Source organism: Urtica dioica, chromosome 12, assembly GCF_054948205.1.
Source record: "Urtica dioica subsp. dioica isolate 48M chromosome 12, U.dioica_male_clone48M_v1_H2, whole genome shotgun sequence".
NCBI classification, from domain to species: Eukaryota; Viridiplantae; Streptophyta; class Magnoliopsida; order Rosales; family Urticaceae; genus Urtica; species Urtica dioica.
In genome coordinates, this window is record NC_142767.1 from 13,852,150 (window position 1) to 13,874,961 (window position 22,812).

Here is a 22,812-nt window from a genome sequence, read left to right on the forward strand (position 1 = left end):
AAATTTTAACAAAATTTATTAAATTAAAGTATTAAAATTTCACACCAAGAATAATGTGTAGTGTGAAAGCTAATTAATGTATTCATACATGTCTAAAAACAATTTAACCGACTAGAGATTTTTCTTTGGAAAGAAAATCAGATAGAGTCGTGCTAATGGATATAATATATAAATACATATATTACTGAAATCTTTTAATTGGGTTGCTTAACAAATTGGATAAGAGAAAGAAACACTGCCGTTACAAAAAAAATAAAATAAAATATAGAACTTACTCTTCAAATTCAAATAAAAGGAACACTAAATTCTTACCGTCCTTCTACTTTCGGAATATTGTTCTGAGAAAAGCTTATATAAGCAATTAAGTTGATATGATTTATTACATAAAATAGTTTATTTGATTTATATAGAATCCTGAGATGAGTCATATCATTCACACTAGCTAAGTCATAAGAGCCAAAGCCAACTTGGCGTTCAAGAAACAAATGCAAGGAAAAGTTCCCAGCATAATACTTTATTTTTTTTAATAAAATCAATCAAATTAATTATGAAAATATTAGAGAGAGAAGAATTTTTCTCGTTATTATTGATTAGTTACTAAATTAAGAACAAATGGGGCTGAGAAAAAAATGCCTAAACTTGGGGTTGTTAAGGGTCAAAGTCAAAACCCCGAAAGCCCGTATATATACACACATTTCACACTTATTTATTCATATAATTACAATTTCCTAAACAATCCCGAAAAAGAGAAAATTCGTCTAAAACGCCTCTCTCTCTCTCTCTCTCTCTATCTCTCTCCTATGGAATTTGTTCCGAGGGCTTAGTTTCGTCTGTAATTTCGTTTGAGCCCAAAACATCGACGACCGAGAACAACACACGTATACCGATTCAAGCTGATAGCGATCGCTCTCTCTCTAGATCCACCTCTCTTCTCGGAGCCGGTGCTCTTAATTCAGGTCACGAAAGATTGTGCCGATTTCCTTTTCGATGCCTTTAATTTAAGATTGTAATTTAAAAGTTGATTCGTCGACGAGCGTGGGGCTCGAAGGTAATGTATTGTCGTTTCTGGGAATGAATTTATTTGATCCGCTTATCGATTTCGTTTCATGATCGGTGGTTAGAATTGACCATTTCATTTATTCCTTGCATTTGTGATCGTGTATACTTTGATTCCTTTCTTCCAAAAAAAGAAGAAGCATTGAAACACCATGTCCGTGTACCGCATTCGCTAACGATTTCTAATTTTCCCCAATTTTTTTATCCTATCCTATGAGATTATTATATGCATTTTATAATAATTTGATATGTATTTTGATGGGTCCTATTTTCATATGCAGAATCGACTAATTATCTACGGAAGTGTTTAATGTCTTACACCTCCTGAAATTAATGGTGTCTGCGTTCGACAATGAGTTTATAATCTCTGGAGCTTGCGAACCGGTTTTCATACTAGTGAAGAAATTAGATAGAAGAATAGGGTTAGATATTGTGGTTAGTACGTGTCTGTTAAATAATCCGATTGCTGGCTCTTTTGGTTGAAGAGAATATGTAAGTGATGGTGACCACTACATTATTGAAGATTGTATCTCCTTGTTTCAAACCCACTGTGGACGGTGAGAATTCGGGTAGAGGCGGGGACGCCAATGGGCGGTTCGATGGTTTGTTGTGGCACAAGGATTCCGGTCGCCACGCTGGCGGGGAATTCTCCATGGCTGTGGTTCAAGCAAACACTTTGTTGGAAGATCACAGCCAGGTTGAGTCGGGATCGATGAGCTCGGCTGATTCGGGTCCTCACGGAACTTTTGTTGGAATCTACGATGGTCATGGTGGTCCAGAAGCAGCCCGCTTCGTCAACGATCACCTATTTAAATATATCAAAAGTATGTTTCTCTTATACCTTCAGTCTTAAAAATCGCATGTGTAATTACTAAATTGAGTTTGATCATGTGCGGTTTGTTTTGTATTTAACAATATTTTTTCGCTGTCGACCTTTTACTATTGGGTGAATGTAATCACATTATTGGGTGAAATTCCCAGTCGTCAAATTTATCATTCTGCGTATCCAATGGTGGGGTTAATTCGTAATCATGCTTTCTGTGAAAATGTTATACGGTGTAGAACTATCAGGAAGATTGATATGTAAAGCCTTTCCTCGATCTGACTTTATAATTTTCGGGAGAAGTATTGAGTTTATTGGATTTCTAACATGGAAGGTTTGCTTCCCTTGTAGGCATCGCTGATAAAATTAAGTTTAATTTTTAACTTTTGTTGTGTTTCACAATATTTTAGTAAATTATGGTGGTGTTAATTTCTAATCCTGTTTATTTTTGTGGAAATAATCAAGACTGGATTTGTATCAGGAATCAAGCATTTCCATAAGTTAAAACTGAAGTTTTTGGGAAAAAAAAATATAAAGTTTATTTAATTTCTAGCATGGAAAGCTGTCACTCGGATGTGTGAATTGCTAATTTCTATTTTTTTACTAACGTGACAGCTGTTCATGGTGCAGAGTACACATCAGAGAGTCAGGCAATGTCCGCCGACGTTATCACCAAAGCATTTTTGGCAACGGAAGACGAATTCCTTTCTCTCGTAAAGAAGCAGTGGCTAAAGCAACCATTGCTCGCTTCTGTTGGTACGTGTTGTTTGGTAGGCGTTATATGCGGTGGGCTCTTATACATTGCAAACGCTGGTGACTCTCGGGTTGTGTTAGGAAGATTAGAGAAGGCTGTAAAGCAGGTCAAAGCTGTTCAATTGTCCATTGAGCATAATGCAAGTTATGAATCTGTGCGAGAGGAATTGCACTCTTTACATCCCGATGATCCACAGATTGTAGTTCTGAAGCACAAGGTGTGGCGTGTGAAGGGTGTTATACAGGTACATTTTTTTTTTCTGTCATGATTTTAATCTCCAGCGAACCAATTGTTACGAGGCGTGACTATTTTACTAGTGTTTTCATTACGGCTCTAATTTGATGCAAATTCGTGTTACCAAATCTTGTTAATAATTGAAGATTTTTTTTCCAATGAATAAAAATAGCTACCGAATGTTTTTTTAATGTGTCTTATAAATATTTTTAATTTAATAGAAAGATTAATGATAAATTTTCAAGCTTTTATACGTGCTCACCTGCTACTCTTGTAGGTTTCAAGGTCAATTGGCGATGCCTATATGAAAAGAAATGAGTTCAATCGTGAACCGCTCTTGCAAAAGTTTAGGTTGCCAAAACCTTTCCACAAGCCAATCCTTAAAGCTGAACCTACAATTTCAGTGCAAAAAATACTTCCCGAGGACCAGTTCCTCATATTTGCTTCGGACGGTCTTTGGGAGCATTTGAACAATCAGGAAGCAGTTGACATTGTTCGTAGCTCTCCTCGTAATGTAAGAGTCTTTTGTAATGATAATGATATTATTCTTTGTTTAATTTTCTTGTACATTCTATGTTACTATAACTAAATATGTTTCCTTTTAATCTGTCCTAAAAGCTTGTAGCTCAAAGCTTGAGCTGTTTTACCAAGATAAGAGGATTTAAAAAAAAATTCTTGCTCCATTTTTGTAAATAACTGGTCAAATCTCTTGTCCTGACTGGGGTTTTTCCTCGCGTCGTCATATTTTATTAATAAAATTTTAACTTCACTCGAAATATTTATCCTCGTAAGCCTCTAAATTCTGCATGATCTAGAGTTAATGTTTTCTTTTCCCCTCTCGTTACTAATTAGAGAATAATTCGTTTCAAATATAAAACTGTACAGGGTATTGCAAGGAAGTTAGTGAAAACTGCTATGTGTGAGGCTGCAAAGAAACGAGAAATGAGATATTCGGATTTGAAGAAGATTGACAGAGGAGTGCGGAGACATTTTCACGATGATATCACGGTCATAGTATTGTTTCTCGACTCTCAGCTAATCAGTCGCAGCTTCTCGCGCGGGCCTTCTATCTCTATCAAGGCATGTGGCTGACCCACCCCTTTACCATCCCTTGAATCAGTTTTGTCTTTTCATGAGTGCAATAATGAAAAATTCACTCTTTTTTTTTAAATTTTTTTTTTTTGTTTGTTCTAATTAATCTAGCCTTTTGGTCCTTTTCTCCGTTCTGCATAATGTGCCGCAAGACATTAGACGCTGTTAAATTTATAACTTGTGATTTCTTCGAATTCTAGAGTCTAAACAACTCTTTCTAAATAGCCTTAGTGGCAACTGTCAAGTAACGTAATGACGACAAGTTCTTTTTGCACAAATAAATAATTATGCTTTTTTGCCAAAATAGCTATAGTGTAGGCACGAATACCAGGAAGAAGCCGGATCAATCTTTCGTTCGCGCCAAGATTAGACCACAACTAATGATGCATATTTGGTTAATTCAATATTTTTTATTTATGTTTTTAACTTAAATCAACGAGTTAAAATTAACTGAATGGTAAACTTTAACTGAGATTTTTGGTTAAAATTCATTGTTCAATTAATTCTTAATTTTAACCGGTTAATTTTAAGTTAACCTAGATTATATGGCTTATTAAATAAAAAATAATATAATATATTATTTTTCAAATAAAATTAATTAATTTAACTTTAATTATAACTGATAATATCAATTAACAAAATTCAATTTAATTAAATAGAAATTTACTTACGAATTTTTTATATTTTTTTTAAAATTAATTATATCAATTTACTAATTAATTTAATTATAATAAAATTATAGGTATCAATTTATTGAATAAATTTTTATAAAATAAATTATATTAAAATACTTAGGTTTAAGTTTGGTTAATTTAACTAAAAAAATTCGGTTCAACGGTTAACCTTTAACCTAAATTTTCGGTTAAAGGTTAACATAAGCTAATTGAATTTTTCATCTTTAATCATAACACCAATTTTAATAATTTGTTAATTAAATAAAAGATAATATATAATAAAAAAATTATTAATTAAGATATAAATTTTGGATTATTAGAGAAAGATTTTCTTTAAAAAAATTATATACAAAGTTTGTAAATATATAAGAAGTATGTATTGGATTTTATTAAAAATATTGCTTAAAATTGTTATGAAAGTGAATAAAATACATTGAAATTTAGTATATTAGTATGATGCAGTTTTGTTCGACGTATTGATTAAGAGACCGAAATTCAACTCATAGTGTCTTAGACACTATTTGTGGGGAAAAAAAACTTCTAATGATGCATTTAAGTGTACTAAACTATCATCCGCAAAAAAGTGATGGGACGCTTGGGAACCATCACGTCTGTATCGAAATCCTCTAAAGTCCCTTTTAGATACAGTGGCACGAAATAGCTCCAAGAGTCCCTCCGAACAAAAAAGGAAAACGTAACGTGATAGGGGATCACCTTACGGAGCCCTTTTTACGGAATAACCCGACATGTCCAGTGAAGGATCTTGAAAAGCTCACAAGGGGTGGCAAATTTGAAAGAAAAAAATTCAAGTGGAGCTAATTAAAAAAAAAAAATCTCAAGCGAGGCTAAATTGTAAACTTTTAGGGTAATTTTTAAAAAAATTAAGAAATGGAAAAAATGTAATAAAAATAAAATTGAGGGGGGCATGTGACCCGCCGGGGTCCCATGCAAATCCGTCACTGCTCATGTCCTATCGTTGATGTTGAACACGAAGGTAACCGACAAGACACACCTCATGATCTTCGTGAGCCATTCTTTTACATAGCCCAATTTCATCATCACCGCTTGTAGGAATGACCACTCCATTCGGTCATAAATATTTTTCCATGTTAAGCTTGAGTGCCGTACAATCACCATTTATGAAGCGACCATTACGCATAGTCTGGATGCCCTCGAAACCGAACATCACTTTACAAAAAAATTGATGCCCTCCCACAAATAATATGATTTTCATAACTAACATAGTGCATGGTAAGCTTCAGTCTATCAGTCAAGCAACGCGAAATTACCTTGTACATCATATTACATCGGTTGATAAGGAAAAATCTTTAAAGAAGCCCCTTTGGCCCTTATGGGATGAGTGCCATTATCGTCCGATTGAATTCCTTGACCGACCAACCATTATTGAGAACATCCAGACATAATGAAGTCAGCAAATCGCTGACAATACGCCAATATTTCTGAAAAATGCGTCGTAAAACCGTCATCGAGAAGACTACCAACATATTTATTCACCGGTGAATGGTTAAGGAGGTGTTTTTTCATCGGGTTTGAAATACGTCTAGAGATGTCCATAGTTGGCAGCTTCACATGTCATCCGCGTCAAACAGGCCCCAAATATAATTCTTAGCCCTTTGGTGAAGGAAGCGCGAGTTGCAATCACCGCACTTCATCCACGTAACATGACTGCGATGACGTAAAAACACTAGTCTTTCTCCAAAGAGGCGTCAAATTAGCGTTCCTCTCTTCTAAACTCCCCCGAAGTCGGGCTCTTACTCGAGTTTCCAATCGATTTGAATGCTTAAAAATCTTATAATTGATATATGATACTCACGTTGTTGATCTAAACAAAATTGTCATATGGTACTAATAATAGCGTATCATTTGTATCTCATTTAATTTATGTAACATTAAAAATTGTGCCTTTTTATAATTTATTTATGAATCTTAAAATCTTTTGCTATAGCTAAAGAAGGCCGAAGAATGTTTTACGAACTTCTAGTAATCTGGAACTTTATGATCTATTTGATATTTACCAAACCCGTATCCATAACATTAAATGGTATAGATGTGAGGTATAGATGTGAGTCCTTTAATCTATATATTTTTTTTTTAATAATATAATGGTGACCGACAAAGATAGAAGGATAAACCATATCTCATATTCATATCGTCCATGACCACACTTATTACATCTTGAAGAAAGGAAAACAAAAACAAAAGCTAGTTTGATTGAGCTGAGCGCAGTAACTTTTCTATAGCCACCAATATTTCCAAAATTATGGCCACGTTTAAAGCGAGCCAAGTGCGTCACCAACACGCATTTCAGGTCAACGCAGTCCCTCTATTTAATACGCCCTCTCTTTCTTACGCTACAAATTTCAAAGCTGTTAAGATATTTTCAACTCAAAAGCTTCAACTTCAAGCGAATACCTTTGGGAAAGTGAAACCAAGCAGAATGACATCGTTACTTGCAGCCCCGGTTTCTTCATCTGGGTACGTGTAGAATTACAGCCCCAATGAACTGCGATGCTTTATTTCTTCCTTTATTTATTTTCCAACTCATAAAAATCTTATTTCCATGTTTGTGGGTGTGTGAAGATTTGTGGAAGAAGTTCTTCCACCAACTCTGACCTCAGCTTCTGATCCTCCACCAATCTTTGATGGTAAAACGAGGTAGTTATTTCTTGGACACAAATCAAGTGTCAAAACTCACTTTACTCTTTTTTTTGGGGTTAATACCGTATACTTGTTAAATTGAAAAAAAATCTATGTTCTTTCATGTGTGTTTTTTTAAGGTTGTACTTGGCTTACGTATGCCCATATGCTCAGCGAGTGTGGATAACCCGGAATTGCAAGGTTCTTTTCCAAGTTTCAATGCTTTGGTTTTGAGTTTTTGCCATTTTGCATTCCGTTTGATCTATTTCTTGCTATTAATTGGAGAAAGTAAAGACGAATTTAATATTTATTTCTTTGTTTATGATTATCAGCTAAACAGTCTCTAAAACTATTGGCTTAGGGACACTTTGTTTTGTAAACTATTTCTACTAACAAAATAATCATCAAAATTATTGATTTTCGAGTATTTTAGTAGTTTTTTTTTTATTCATTTTTGTTTAATGAAATCTCTCCCTTGAGGTTTTTAATTTAAAAGAAAAAACTAATTAAACTGTATTCTTAACTTAAATATCACCATATAAAAGATAAACGGACTTTGTATTGTCAGAGTAAGATCATATTTTCATATAAACAAGTTATTTTCGTTTGTAAATATATTTTAAGTTGCACAAAGGTTGAATTTCACTAATTTTCTTTTTATATACAGAAATAATTTACTACAAAATCGGTAACATTTGAGCTAAAATGTCACTAGAACAATAGCTTATGGACTATCTGCGCAAAATTTTACCCTCGTTGATTTTTCATTTTCCTTCGCTGGCTAACAAAGTAAAGGGCTGATTTTCTCTTCAAATCACTTCAATTTTGTGTGTGTGTGTGTGGTAGGGATTGCATGACAAGATTGAATTAGTCCCTCTCGATTTGCAAGACAGGCCTGCCTGGTACAAGGAGAAAGTTTTGCCATCTAACAAGGTGCAAATCGAAATTAGTGCAAATTGGCTTGTCATGTATTGGAATTTCTCATTTTCTTTAAAAGCAACCTATTGAGCTAAAAGGGATATAAACCAACCTCTATGAGATTAAAATACCACAAACTCGAGCTCATGATCACGATTCATAAGACATTGGTCAAAAAAGACTTTATATTCACAAATAATGAAATAATCATGAATAAAATAAAGGGTCCATTAGAAAAATACTCAATTTAAACGTTTGACATTGTTAAATAGCCAAGGTTCGATAAATCTTAGGCAAATAGTCACTTTTAGACATAAATTTTAGATAAATAACCACTTTCATATAACAAACATTGGCTATTTACTTAAAATTTATGTTTGAAAGTGACTATTTACTTAAGATTTACCAAACGTTGGCTATTTAGCAATGTCAAACGTTTAAGTTGACTATTTTCCTAATTTTTTGTATAATAAACGTGTCGAGCGAGTCGTTCAGGTGCCAGCATTGGAACACAACAACGAGGTGTTGGCCGAGAGCCTTGACTTGATCAAATACCTCGATACTCACTTTGAAGGGCCTTCGCTTTTACCTGATGTATGTCTTTTTCTTTTTTTTTTCCTCGATTCCAAATTTAAGTTCACTCTCTTGTTATACAAGCGAACACTAATAACAACTCTCCTCTTGAAAATTGTCAGGATCCCGCAAAGAAGGAGTACGCAGAAGAGTTGCTCAACCACTGCGACTCCTTCAACCGTTCCGTCTTCATGTCGATCAAAACCGGAGACTTGACCGGAGCTGGTAACACTCTAGTGGTCCCACTCGCTACAAGTCTCACTGTCAACGCCTTAATTAAATCAAGGACTTTTATTTTTATTTTTTTATTTTTTGAAATCTATCGCGTACTCATTTTGTAGCAATTTAAAAAAAATATAAACAAGCTATTTAAGGACCATTATGCTCATGAAATTGGTTTAGGGATTAAAATGACTGTCTCTAAAATTTTCCAAACGTCACTAGTTTCGGATCATAGCATTAGAAATGGATCGGTAAATATAATACTTTTTTTTTTATGAACATGATTTTGCCTGTTCAAGTAAGCTAGGAGATGAATGTGTCGTCTCATCATTTTTAATCAATTTGATATATATTTTCTTTCAGAATTCCGTATTGAAGTAAGTTTGAGAATGATCCGAAAAGAAAGGATTTGAAAACATTAATATCTTTGTCTCATTTTAAATTAATCCTTGAGAAGGAAACCCTTTGAACTACTCAAACATTACAAGTATTCTGACCTCGTTCATTTTGTCCTTGTCCAGTTTCCGCGTTGAACCATATTGAAACCGCTCTATCGAAATTCGAAGATGGACCGTTCTTTCTTGGCCAGTTTAGCCAGGTGATGATACGCATTTTTGTCTTGAAGGGGTCAAAGTAATTACTGTCTCATTTGGTTCTTGATTTTTAGGTTGACATAGCCTATGCTCCGTTCATCGAAAGATTCCAACCTTTCCTATCGGAGGTGATGAAGTACGACATCACGGAGGGCAGGCCTAAATTGAATGCTTGGATTGAGGTACAAATAGAACAATACTTAGTGCTAAAGAGTATATATTGGCACTCAAAAACCAAACCTGTCTGTTAATAGACCTACTTGAAAATTGAGCATAAACAGAAGATCTATTTTCAATTCTTCAACCAGCAGTGTCATTTTATTTTATTTTATTTTACGCCTGTAGGCGGTCAACAAAATTGATGGCTACAAACCAACTAAGAGCAAGCCGAAGGAGATCATTGCGTCTATCAAGAAGCGATTCTCGGTAAGAAATTATGTACACATAGAATATGAAGTAAAGGAAATTTGTGGCTTTCTTGCAAGGAACTATGAAGAAACAGTAATACAGAAAATGAAATCCATTTTTTTTTTTCATCTGCGTGGTTCTAATTCGTGCTTTAAACACTCTTACGCAGCTTCCAGATTGAAATGAACATTTCAAGCTCTTCAATGAATTGCTCAAGTACGGTCTGTGACTTTTCTATGCACTATGCTCTCAGCGAGTAGTAGAAAAAAAATAAATCTATCAATGTAATAATAAGTTGGGAATGACCCTTTGAACCGGCCACTGATGTAATCAAGCAATACTGTGTTTGGAGATATTTTAATACATACAATAAATATCCTTATTGTGATATTTTAATATCACGCGCAATATTGTGTTCGGAGATATTTTAAATCATACAATAAAAAGTAAGTTTTCTATTCTTCTAATATTGCAACTATTTTACATCACAGCAGGAGAAAATATTTATCAAATCAGCTATTCAGTCAGTAACATCTTGAAATGTTGGAACGTTTAGTTAAACCGTTGAAGTATGATTATGCAGATAGTTGAACAGTAAAAATAAATAAAACACCCCAATGGCAAAAGTATGATTATTTTTGCTTCTACGCAACTCGAGTAACAAAAATGTAGATATTCAAATGACAAGTATATGCTATTCAATCAATAGTTCGGCCTCCAAGTTCAACTTGGAATCCTGATCCATATTCCTCTTCCTAAAAAAGTGGACAAACCAGTAATTTGAGAAAGTTCTACCAAGGAATGGCCTGCCATTATGAAACCTTTCTATCAACAACTATAACCTAGTTTCTCGCAAACCATCGTTCCGCCATTAAAACGTCATTGGAACAAAGCAACGAAGAGGAAAATTTCTACCAGCCATATCTAGGTTGAGAGAGATGATATCGAATATATGTGAACTCTGCCAAAAACAGCATCGCCTATTTATTATTGTATCTGAGGAAGCTCTTCCGATTTGTGTGTGAGTGAGGATCGTTTTTTGGGCCGCTGGGGAGTGCTTATATCTTCTCCATCATCGACCGTTGTTGAAAGAACGGCCGTGATTCTACTTCATCAGGACTCTCCATAGCTTCCTCATATACACAAACAAAGACCAAACCGCAAGACCAGCTGAAAGATACAGCAACATAACACCAGAAGCTACGAGAAATCCCGGGCCTCCAAGACTGCGAAAGATAATTTAAGATTGTGAATTTTGTAACTTCTTTCCACAGTTAATCCTTAGTGATCGATTCCAGTAAAAAAGAATCAAATACTTTATTAACCTGCTGTCTCGAGTAGCGACCAGAATGGTTAGTGCAGTCATCTGAGTGGCGGTTTTCCACTTTCCCAAGTTATTTACCGCGACAGCCTGAATCGTATATGATGAATTCTTTTAGCTGCGCAATATATAGATTGGTGAATCATACACAAGGCAACACAAGAGAAACAAACCTCGAGTAGCTTGGTGTTTTGAGAAGCTGCCCATTCTCTGACTGCTGACATTGTTATCTACAAACAAAAAAGATGACTATCAAGAATGAAGGTATGGAGGCCATTGAAACCCAATCTGAGTTTGATCAATCTTGGAACACACAGAACTTAAGCTACATTATGAATTCGGAAGAATGAGAAATAAAAATAAATTGCGAGGCCACATCTTGACGAGAAGGTGGTCTAAACACGCATGAGACATATAACTTGTCGCATTATCTTACAAATGTATTCTTGTTTTACAAACCAAACAGCCCCAATTAAAAATCAGTCTATGCTCTGGTGAGTAAAGTTTCCCTTTCGACGTCCCAAATGCCGGCTTTAAAAAAAAAACTTCAATTATAATATTCTCATATGCAGATGGGTAATTTATGTATTTGGTAATGATGATAAAAGATTTTTTTTTTTTTTTTTTACCTCTCTACCGATGATGGCAATGGCTGGCACTGTGAGCAGCCACGGCACTTCTCCTAACACACCAGCGTCCATGGGTTTCGTACATAATAGCACCAATGTGGCAGCAACCATGAGCTGCGTTTGACGCGAACAACAGTCAAATTTTCTATCACCCTATCAGCTAATTTTCCACAACAAATTCTAGTTTTTCACAATCGGAAACGGAAATGGTACCTTATCAGCTACCGGGTCGAGAAATGCCCCAAATGCAGACCCTAATTTCATCTGAAATTTCAAACAAGAAACAGTTACACAGTTCTCATCCACATCCCGATACATCGAATTCCCAAGATTACTTAATTCTTGCTCCTATCTAGTCTCAATGAGGAAGAAAGAAAGGCATAACCAACCTTCCGAGCAATATATCCATCGAGCCAATCGGTGATCGCTGCGGCAATGAAAATGCTCGTCGTGGCTGTGGTTCCCCACCAACTCTCCACATAGAAAGCTGACACCAAAACACAAGTCAGTCAGTCAGTCAATCAATCTTTCGATTCACCACTTGATTTTACAGATAATCAACTTTCGCACTCAGACCGAGAAAGAGAAAGAACAGAAGAAAAAAAAAACGCAAATCGATAGACGGCCAAACAGAGCCAAAACCTCGCTCTCAGATCCATAAAATCAGAAGAAGAGCGAATATTGTCAAGAAAGAAACAAGAAAGCGAGAGAAACGCACTGGCGATGAGAAGCGGGACTGCTGCGACGCGGCCGAGCGTGAGAACCGTTGGCAGAGTGAGGAATTTCCGGTGAGAGGGATGGTGGCTCTCGGAACCCATTCCACCGGAGTCAGACGAAGAAGAAGAAGACAAGTCTGGGCGATCTTCAGGCGAGGATGAGGAGAGAGAACGGCATTTATGGTGGCGCGAAGAGAATAGCGGCGAGAGAGAGAGACCTAGAGGGCTACGCCAAAAAATCCCGTCTCTCTTCTTGTTCTTCTTCGTCTCGTGGTTGTTGGTAAGGAGAGAATAAGAGACGGAAGAAGAAGAAGAAGAGGAAGAGAGAAATGTGATATTTGTTGGTGGTTTTGTTGTTGGTGGTGCGTAAGTGACCCGAACCCACTTTTTGGGAACCGACATCCCTACTACTGCTTTCATTACTACTCCGCCCATCGCCATCTTTTCTTTCCTAGGAATTTTGGAATTGAAATTCAAAATAATAATAATAATAATCACACACACCAACGACAACAATACAACCACCGGCTCAATACAACATTTTCCACTAGAGTTCTACCTCCTTCCTTCCTCCACCTCTTCTTCTTCTTCTTTTCGTTGTTATTGGTTTTCTCATCACGAAATCGGGTCGGGTCTAGTCACTATTATATTATTATTATTATGATGATAAATGGTTTAAAAATCTTAAGTCAAATATTCACCATGTAAAAATGGTAATGAACGATTTTAGCATTTTGATAATATAACCCTAGAGTAGCTAGCTTAATGATAAGAGTCCTCATCCCCTAAGCAGAGATTATATAAAGAAAAAGCATGAACATGTTACATGTTATTTGTACTTGAAGTTAACGCAAAATAACTTTAATTGATAATTTTTCTTATTATTATCAATGAGTTTAAATATGATATTTGAAAATGTGACATTTTAGTATAAAATTTCATAAACCAATTGCAATAGAGATAAGAAATTTAACAAGACAAGAATTTGAGAGTTGCGATTAACTTCTTAACTAAACGCTAAATCTACTTTTTGCTTGCAACATTTTTGGGTGCTCATACGCCGCCCCAAGGTGTGCTCCAACCCATGAGTAACTTTGCTAATGATGGCTCATTCATTAATGTCTTCATCCAGTCGTGAATTTTCTTGATAATCGCTTAGACGACGTTTTTTGGCGACCGCTCTTTTTTTTTTTTTTTTTTTGCCTAAGCACCTTCATTTTTATTTGTTTATTTTCAGGCCGACTTATCATGGCAACGCTGATGCGTCTAATTGTGTGGATCTTAGCAGTTGTCGCTTCTATTGGTGGAAGATTTATCTTTTATAGTGACTTTGTCGACTGAATCCCCCCACTTCAATCCAACAAAATTTTCTTAGATGGGTTGGAGAAACAAGCCTCCCCGCCCTGTTCCAATGGCTTCCCACCTTGGCCCCATTGTTTGAAGCCCGATTTCGCCAAACGAAGCAAGGAGACGTGTTGCTTCAAGACAACCCGGGGTTGGAGACGGTTTAGGTGTTTCTCAAATGAGAGACTTTTTTTAGAGGGTTTTGTGTTTGCAAGTTTTTCTTTTCTGATTGTTTTTGTTCTAAAGGGTACGTAGCCATCTTTCAAATTTTCCTATCAGAGTTTTTGTCATACATGCATTTGAATTATGCCAATAATCTTCAACTATATTATGAACGATCTATGGTGTTTTACATAGTTTAATTTAGTGTGTTTTATATGCTTTGTTCATCAAACACTCATATCTTATGTGCTATCATTTGATTCTAGTGTTGGATCTTTTACGATTTGAGGTCTTGTAAGTCATGGTTTACAGAAATTTAGTGTGTGCATTATTTGGGGTTATATTCGTTTTTCTAATAGAAAGTCTCTTGCATATTATCTTTAAAAAAATATGTGAAATTTTTTTCTTCAAAACTTATCAGATATATGACCAATTTTTACACCAGTACCTTAACTCTCTCTCTCTCTCTCTCTCTCTCTCTCTCTCTCTCTCTCTCTCTCTCTCATAAGCACACATGATCACGCACGCACACACACGAACGTGCACACACATACTTATTTCGATAATATGGTGTAAATTCACAAGGAATTACTAGTGGGAAGTCAATTTCTTTAGCTATTACACGGTTTTCATATTTATTAACAATTAAGTGAAGATTTTATTTAACTTGTATGTTTCAGAGTTAAAATACAAAACATAGGATTTCCTAGTATTCTTTGTTGCGAAAACATATTCGCCCACCAATGGAGAACAACGTGCGGCTAATATGTGGCCATTAGCGAATGATAACATGCGGCCATATGAAGCCTGCTTGTAGCGATATTTCTACTCATACAAGTGCATGTATCACCCAAGTAGGAAAAGCATACTTAGAGTATCGATCCCACAAAGACTAGAAACACTAACAAATTACTCTAACTAACATTGCAAATTGATTCCAAAAAATTGCAAGCATGATTAAACAATAAGCTAAATTAAACAAAGGTAAAAGGGAAAAAAGTGCATGAGTGCAAGTATGGAAAATACCAGGGTTCAATTTCACCGAATCCAAATAGGTAGTAGTTTTTTTATTATTATTATTATTATATATATATATGGAGTCAAAACAAATCTATTTCTATGGAAGCTAATCTAATCTCAATCAACTATTCATTAGCTCATCTCGAGTGTTTAGTAAACCTATGAAATTGACTAACTATTATCCTCTCAACATCTAATCTTATTAAAATAACTCCATGCATTAAGAATGAGTATTCAAATAATTACACAATCCCCTAGAGTTTTCTACTAACCTAGGTTAACAATGATGATTAAAATGTGAGCATGACAATTCATTCTATCTCGATAAGTAAATAATCTTAGATAACAGTTCTAATGGTGATCAATCACTAAAAAACATCAAGCATAATTCAACCAAAAAACCATGAAAATGAAACAAACAAGCAATTATCTACAACCTTATGCATTGCTTAGCCCATAAATGAATTCTTAGTCACAATCAAGCATACAATAATTGAAATTAACAAAACTCGCAATGAAAGTAAAAACAAACTCCTCTTCAATAAAATAGAGATTCAACAATAATCTCAAAAGAGATGAAGTAAATAGAAGGGAAAAGGAAGAACTATTCAAGTCGACGAAGATGATCACCCCTAGGTTATCATCGAAAGACCTTGTTTCTTCTTCAAACGCTTAAGCAAAACTAGCCAAACTTTTTTTAAAACTCTAAGGTAAAGAAAAAAAAAGTTGTTGAGTGCCTAATCTTGTGTATACAGGTTTACATGGTAATTTTTGGAGCTATTTGAACCTTTGGGTGAGATCTAACCAAAACGCTTTAAAGATGGGTAATCAAAAATTTAGAAAAACAAAGGATTTGGCGCGCTAGCGCGGTGTGTTGACGAAAACCATAGGGGCGAGTGACAACCCTCTAATTTGGAGAAACTTGAGTTTTTTTTTTTCTTTTTGGAGGAACTACTATGCGTTGTGAGAATAACATGTTAGGGTTTTAATCTTATACAAACTGTAACTGTAATTTTTAAGTGACAATTTCAAATTTTCACAAAATTGAAAGCGACGAATCGCTTCAAGCGTGCGGAAATGTTGCTCAAAGAAAAACATGCCATACTGAGCTATGCCATTTTCCTTTTGGATACAAAGATTGAAGTTCTTCTAAACATTGTCCGATCTACCATAGAGTGTAGAAATGAGATGCCGATAAGATGTTCATGCGAGTGTTTGTGTTTGAGAACATCATATTTTTGTCTTCCCGTTTGTCTTTTATAGTTGACATTTTATCTTGGATAAATCGCGATCATATCACTAACTAAGTAATAGCTATCGTGTTTGGCTATTTTGTGACGGTGACGACGTCCTTTCTCGGTTATGCTGGGTGGTTGTTGCTCTTAGCTTCTGAGCTATAGTTTGTTTCTCAAGTTACTTTCCATTTGATGATGAACTTGAGCTTCGTTGACATAATCATGCTGAGTTGCCTTACTACGACGCCGATCAAATATTTGAATTAACGTGGAAACACTAGTACAAAAGAGAGATTCCATGACGGATTTTAACTGTCATCTATACACAATAAATTGATACAAACATAAACACAACGTGTATTAGATAATAATATATAAATATACATATAGATAATAAAACACTAAATTGACCAAAAAATATTTTCATCAAATTTTATTCAAAATATTTTATTATTAAATAGGAATATAAAGGTATTCAAAATTTCAGGACATAAAAGTCACTAAAGCTAATATAAGAAATCAAATTCTAACAAAAATCTGTAGAGATCTAGATCAATGTGGCAATAAATAATAGAACAATTCACTTTGTTTTTTCTTTTCCTCAGCACAGAATAATCCAATAGAATAAAATAGATACCTATAAATCTGTGATATTTTTCCATAAATAAATAGGCAAAAATGGAGAGAGAAACCACTAGCATATACTTGACGTACATATCCCCTGGACCCCACTATTATAATGTTGAAATTAATAAAATTTACTTCGTGAAAACTGTGAAGAAGTGGAGAGACGTATCACGTATGGAAGATATTCGTGAGAACAGTGTAATCCCGAATTTCCACGTGGAATGCGGAGATTTGCGAGAGATTGAGGTCCACAAATGAACCTGAAATCTGGTGGAGAGATGAGTTAGGAATTGATAAATCTGTAGAGTCAAATGAGATTGTAGATAAAGATAGCGCAGATGATAAGCTAGTTTGGAGTTGTGCAGTATGAATACGGACCAAGACCATGCTGAATTCACTCAAACACTCTTCGCCATCCCAAAACAAGGAAAAAAGAGAAGACAGTATAAGAGTAAGAGGCTATTTCTCTCAAATAGTTCAGCACGTGGGATTAATGGCTCACTCTGCTCAACAATGTCGCTTTCGTCCCCGGCCTTTGCGGGCAAGGCCGTGGAGGTGGCTCCGGCGGCGGAAGAGTGTCGATGAGGAAGACGGCGGCGAAGGTGAGCTCGTCATCGGGCAGCCCGTGGTACGGAGCGGACAGAGTGAAGTACCTTGGCCCGTTCTCCGGCGAAGCCCCGAGCTACTTGACCGGCGAAGGCCCGAGCTACTTGACCGGCGAGTTCCCGGGAGATTACGGGTGGGACACGGCTGGACTGTCGCATCGCCGGTGGGCCCCTCGAAGACATCACCGACCCCATCTACCCCGGCGGCAGCTTCGACCCCCTCGGCCTCGCCGAAGACCCAGAGGCCTTCGCCGAGCTCAAGGTCAAGGAGATCAAGAACGGCCGGCTCGCCATGTTCGGCTTCTTCGTTCAGGCCATCGTCACCAGCAACTGCAGTGACGGAGCCAGAAAAGTCCATCAGGGGGGCTAATTTGAAAAAAAAAATTCAGGGGGGGCTTGATTGTAAAAAATTTATAAAAATTGAGCCAAAAGTATAAATTTTCAAGGGAAAAAAATGTAATTTTTTTTTAAAATGGGCAAAAAGTGCAAAAAATTTTTTTTTGAGGGGGGGCTTGGGCCTTAGCTGGCTCCGTCACTGCCAGCAAGGGACCCTTGGAAAACTTGGCTGACCACCTCGCCAACCCCGTCAACAACAACGCCTGGGCCTTCGCCACCAACTTCGCCCCGGAAAGTAGACTAAAAATTCTTTCACTTGTACGTGTAGGGAGAGAGTGACTCACACTAGTGTTCATAATTTCATATATGCCTTGTATTCGCGTCAATCATGTAAATGTGCATGGGATCAATCAATCAAGCTATTATTGCACTTTTCTGTGTTATCCTACTGTTTATGAGAACTTTCTTTTTTATCATCATAGAATGAACAAATTAAAAGATCTAGAATTCCACTATATTAAATTTACGAGACGAGTCAAATTAAGACTTAAAGCGTAGGACTAAAGTGCAATAATAAGATTCCTAGCGGGATTTGCCGAAGTGTGTCCCTTTCTTGAAACCGTTGATAAATTCCTAGAAACCCAAGGACAACAATAAGATCGGTCACCCAAAAATTAAGGCCAACTCCTACCACAACATATATCATCAAATATAGTGCAAAATCTTCCACAATCACACTTCAAATACAACACTAAAGTGTGGGTACATTATCACGCCAAATTTAGTGTGTTACTATATCACACGGTAAAAAGAAAAAAAGAATTTTATATTATTTTAGCTTTAGTTGATTAGCAATTTCACTGCCAAACCAACTTTATTGTACTATTTTATTGATTTTAATAACATAGTAATGAAGAATAATATTTTTAGTATGAAATTTAATGTTGTGATTGGAGTTGAAAAAAAATTTGGTACTAAATACACACAAAAAATAGTGTGATTTCATCACAAAACTTAGTGTTAGGGTTGGAATTGCTCTAATAAGCCACTTAATTATTTTCAAGGAGGATCACATCTTCAAGTTTGATATCTGCTAATTAATTAAAAAAATTGAAGCCGACGCTCGAGAAAATAAAGCCGTGAAAAACCCAAAATTTTCTTTCTGAATAATGCATGCTTGAAGCTTTGGGACGTTAATGGAAAAGCCCAACACTAAAAAAAGACTCATAAAATAAGGAAATATACATCTAAGAGACACGAACAAATTAATATAGCACTTAAAAAACAAAACCCTCTAGACTGGCCTCAAGAGTCGATTTAGGGGGGATAATGCTCAGTCACACATACAAATACCTCATCGGAGAGAACTATAGAATCGAATGTTGGAATAAAGTGGAGATTATGGATAATAAATAGTATTTATTATCTTGTGAGCAGCTGATTTTTGGCTGAGATTTGAGTTGGGTCCACTCAAGAAAATTGGATAATTCCAGCGTATTATTATTCATTGCGGAAATGGGTATAATATTAGTTATAAGTTTGTCAAAATCGGAACTATAATGAATGAGAAATTGATGCTCAAAGTGTGCTTAAAAAAATACATTAATTGTATAAACGAATTAGATTTTTTTTGTAGGAAGTGAAATGATAGAGTGTCACAATCGAGGCCAACCTACAGTGGGTATCACAACCGAGCAGGTCTCGCCACCCAACGACGAGACCCACCTCTACAAGGGCGACACCCCTTTTGATCTTGCCCACCCATGGCGAGACCAAGAGGCCTCCATATCATGCTCTCGTTTTCAATTATGAGAAAATAAAACGTACGACCTGCAAGCGATGAGAAAATGTCCACTATGTACTTTGAATAAGCTGAGGCACAAGAGGAATCCAAGGCGCTCAATCAGACCAAATATCTTAAGAAAGGTTCGGAGTTTATGAAAAGTGACTATGGAGATGTGAAATAGTTGTAATTGAAATAGAGAAAGTAAATAGGCGTGCTTGAGGGATCAATTATGCCTTTGATTCACGTCTCACGTCTTCCGCTGCCTTTGATGTCACGTCTCCATCATTTCTTCTATTTGCTTGATCTCGTTTCACGTAGTGTTGAACATGCATTCCCACGTGAAATGAAGATAACGTCTCTTTTTTAATTTGTAACCTCTTCCACGTGGTTCTTCTTTGTGCGGCATGACTCGTTCTACGTCTTTAACCGTTGAACTCATCGATCCTTGTCATTGGCTTCCTGAGAATTGAGTTCCCGATGTGAGGTATTCGTCACCTCAGCACATGTCTTCGTAATTATTCCGAGGTGGCTTTCAATGAGGTGCCATCGAGGTAAAATGTCTAAGTGCTGTCTCACAAACCTTTGAAGCCCATCAGCTAGTGTTTTCGAGGTTGGCCTAAGCTCTTTCAGGCCCACATGTGTGACTCAGTCCCAATAGGACGAAACCAGCACCAACAATACGTATCATAGTTATAATTTTTTTAAATTGAAAATAATTTAATTACTTAATTAATTTTTATTTGTAGTCATTAAGGACATTGAAAGTAAAATTGAAAAGATAATTAGTTAATTAATATTGGTTACATTGTTGTTGAAATTGACATTGTAATTAGTTTAGCTAAGTTCTTTTAGTTTTTAATTTTATTTTTCTTAATAATTTGTTTAAAACAAGGAAAAAAGTAACTAATTTTTTTAGAAATAAGATATTTTTTTAAGGGATAAAAAATAAGATGTATGAAATGTGAAAATCGGAGGTATCTGTGGGATTTCACATGTCATTTTAGTATATTAGTGACCCAACCAATGGGCTCGTCAAAAACGAAAGTGAGCCCAATATATTACATATGCCATAAAAAAACCCTAGAATCCACATTTCTCTCTTTACCAATCAAGCACTCGTCGCTCCCAACCAGCCGCAATGGGTATCGATTTGGTCGCCGGAGGTAAAAGCAAGAGCTCGAAGCGTACCGCCCCAAAGTCCGACGATATCTACCTCAAGCTTCTCGTCAAGGTAGATTTCTTCAACTACTTATTTTTTTTTTTTTACTGTGACGTAATCTACTGAAAATCTCAACCGGTTGTGTTTTCTTTTTGGATCTTCAGCTTTACAGGTTTTTGGTGAGGAGGACCGGTAGCAAGTTCAATGCGGTGATCCTGAAGAGGCTCTTCATGAGCAAGGTCAACAAAGCTCCGCTTTCTCTCTCCAGGCTCATTCGTTACACCAAGGGCAAGGTTAGCTATTCATTTTATTTAAGCTGATATGATTTTTTTGTTTGTGAAACAGTCTTGGTGATTTTATGGGTTTGTGTGTTATAGGAAGGAAAGATTGCCGTGATTGTTGGGACCGTGACGGACGATATTAGGGCTTATGAAGTTCCGGCAATGAAAGTCACCGCTCTGAGGTTCACGGAGACCGCAAGAGCCAGGATCGAGAAGGCCGGCGGTGAATGCTTGACCTTTGACCAGCTCGCTCTCAGAGCTCCTCTCGGCCAGAACACGGTACCTATCTTTGATAAATTTTGCTCCTGTTTTCTTTTTGTGATTAATAATGAATTATTGTTCTTTCGATCAATCCGCATGAAATTTGAAGTGTTATGAATGATATAGCTAGTTTGGCTAGAATGGGTTAGCCAAGTATTGAAATTTATGAGACCATTTCCAACCGCAAGCTACAAATTCCAAAATGCAGTATATTACTATATTACAGTCTAGAAATGAAGTATTTTATCTCTACCAAGACTTTTTTTGTAATTTTTTTTATATCAATAGTTTGAATATTATGTTGAAACTTTTAACAACTTAATATGTTTTTAGGGTTGTTTTGAAATATAAACCTACTTCAATATTATTAAGAGTTAACTCCGTTACGAAGGTTGTATAGTTGTATAGTTGGAGTTGAGACCATCCAACTTAAAATTGAGTGCGCTCTTAAGTCTCCTGTTAAGTGACTGGTTCAATGAATGAGGTGAATTTAGTACTGGGAATTTTGTGTAGTTGTGAAAGATTCTGCTTTGAAAAGTGAGCAGTTTAACATAAAAGCAGATTGTAGCAAATCATGTAGTAACCCATAATAATACTTTTTTTTAATGACACCCAGGTTCTGTTGAGGGGTCCGAAGAATGCTCGGGAGGCCGTGAAGCACTTTGGTCCGGCACCTGGAGTTCCTCACAGCCACAGCAAGCCCTACGTTCGGTCTAAAGGTAGGAAGTTTGAGAAGGCTCGGGGTAAGAGAAACAGCCGAGGTTTCAGAGTCTAGGCTCTTTGGAATTGTCACAGTGCCTGCGGTTCTAGTTTTGGTTCTCTTTTACTCATGTCGGAACAATCTGAGTGTTGCCTAGTTTTTAACTGTTGTGTTTCATACCCTTTTTTGATTTTGAGAAGTTGTCAGATTGAGGAAAATTTATTTGTTGACCCGCATGGTCTATTTATATTTTTCTTGAAAAAGTTTAGAAATGTTTTAATGATACGTGGCATCTTTTAATTTTTTTCCCCTCTGTTTGATAAGCGTATATTTTCTCTGAAAAATGAACACTTGAAACAATTGGCAAACACAGGTAACTAAATGCGTTGAAGATGAATGTATGTAAGTTGAGTTCTGAAAGTAGTTAGCAATTTTATCTAGGATGAAAGTACTTGCCCATATATTTTAATTAAACATGACGTGGTTTGAAGGCTGCCAAATTTCATACCTATAGTTTGATTGTAAGAACTCGAGTAGAGAAAATTCGTTAAAATGAAATTGTAAACATGTACAACAAGTGTTCATGAACTACAATGTGAAGAGATCGAGAACGTGGCTAAACTGA

At 36.0% G+C, this 22,812-nt stretch overlaps 4 protein-coding genes and 1 pseudogene across 7 annotated transcripts; 4 read left to right on the plus strand and 1 right to left on the minus strand.

Moving 5' to 3' along the window:
• The first annotated feature begins 714 nt into the window (after positions 1-714).
• LOC149379331 (putative protein phosphatase 2C 38) lies at positions 715-4,265 on the plus strand. Of its 3 annotated transcripts, none has more exons than XM_089602958.1 (5): positions 715-1,048; positions 1,338-1,880; positions 2,495-2,877; positions 3,145-3,381; positions 3,753-4,265. In XM_089602958.1, exons 2-5 carry the CDS (start codon positions 1,556-1,558, stop codon positions 3,957-3,959), a joined length of 1,152 nt encoding a protein of 383 aa, XP_089459084.1. In that variant the 5' UTR covers positions 715-1,048; positions 1,338-1,555; the 3' UTR covers positions 3,960-4,265. The 3 variants fall into 3 exon arrangements, with proteins under 3 accessions (XP_089459084.1, XP_089459083.1, XP_089459085.1); XM_089602957.1 differs by having other exon boundaries at positions 715-956; XM_089602959.1 differs by having other exon boundaries at positions 717-956; positions 2,510-2,877.
• Positions 4,266-6,778: 2,513 nt separating this feature from the next.
• On the plus strand, positions 6,779-10,467 carry LOC149379332 (glutathione S-transferase L3-like). The gene is made up of 10 exons (XM_089602503.1): positions 6,779-7,129; positions 7,235-7,309; positions 7,432-7,492; positions 8,138-8,224; positions 8,705-8,803; positions 8,905-9,007; positions 9,526-9,602; positions 9,672-9,779; positions 9,943-10,023; positions 10,175-10,467. The coding sequence occupies exons 1-10, from the start codon at positions 6,915-6,917 to the stop codon at positions 10,184-10,186; spliced, it is 918 nt and encodes a 305-aa protein (XP_089458629.1). The 5' UTR covers positions 6,779-6,914; the 3' UTR covers positions 10,187-10,467.
• A 140-nt stretch (positions 10,468-10,607) lies between these two features.
• PGPS2 (phosphatidylglycerolphosphate synthase 2) lies at positions 10,608-13,270 on the minus strand. Of its 2 annotated transcripts, none has more exons than XM_089602501.1 (7): positions 12,674-13,270; positions 12,345-12,442; positions 12,169-12,219; positions 11,956-12,069; positions 11,500-11,556; positions 11,322-11,416; positions 10,608-11,231 (listed from the first exon to the last, which is right to left on the minus strand). In XM_089602501.1, exons 1-7 carry the CDS (start codon positions 13,110-13,112, stop codon positions 11,111-11,113), a joined length of 975 nt encoding a protein of 324 aa, XP_089458627.1. In that variant the 5' UTR covers positions 13,113-13,270; the 3' UTR covers positions 10,608-11,110. The 2 variants fall into 2 exon arrangements, with proteins under 2 accessions (XP_089458627.1, XP_089458628.1); XM_089602502.1 differs by having other exon boundaries at positions 11,331-11,416; positions 12,674-13,268.
• Positions 13,271-17,640: 4,370 nt separating this feature from the next.
• Positions 17,641-18,136, plus strand: LOC149379334 (chlorophyll a-b binding protein 40, chloroplastic-like; annotated as a pseudogene).
• A 2,681-nt stretch (positions 18,137-20,817) lies between these two features.
• On the plus strand, positions 20,818-22,491 carry LOC149379335 (large ribosomal subunit protein eL18y). The gene is made up of 4 exons (XM_089602560.1): positions 20,818-21,017; positions 21,110-21,238; positions 21,323-21,505; positions 22,104-22,491. The coding sequence occupies exons 1-4, from the start codon at positions 20,925-20,927 to the stop codon at positions 22,260-22,262; spliced, it is 564 nt and encodes a 187-aa protein (XP_089458686.1). The 5' UTR covers positions 20,818-20,924; the 3' UTR covers positions 22,263-22,491.
• Positions 22,492-22,812: the final 321 nt, after the last annotated feature.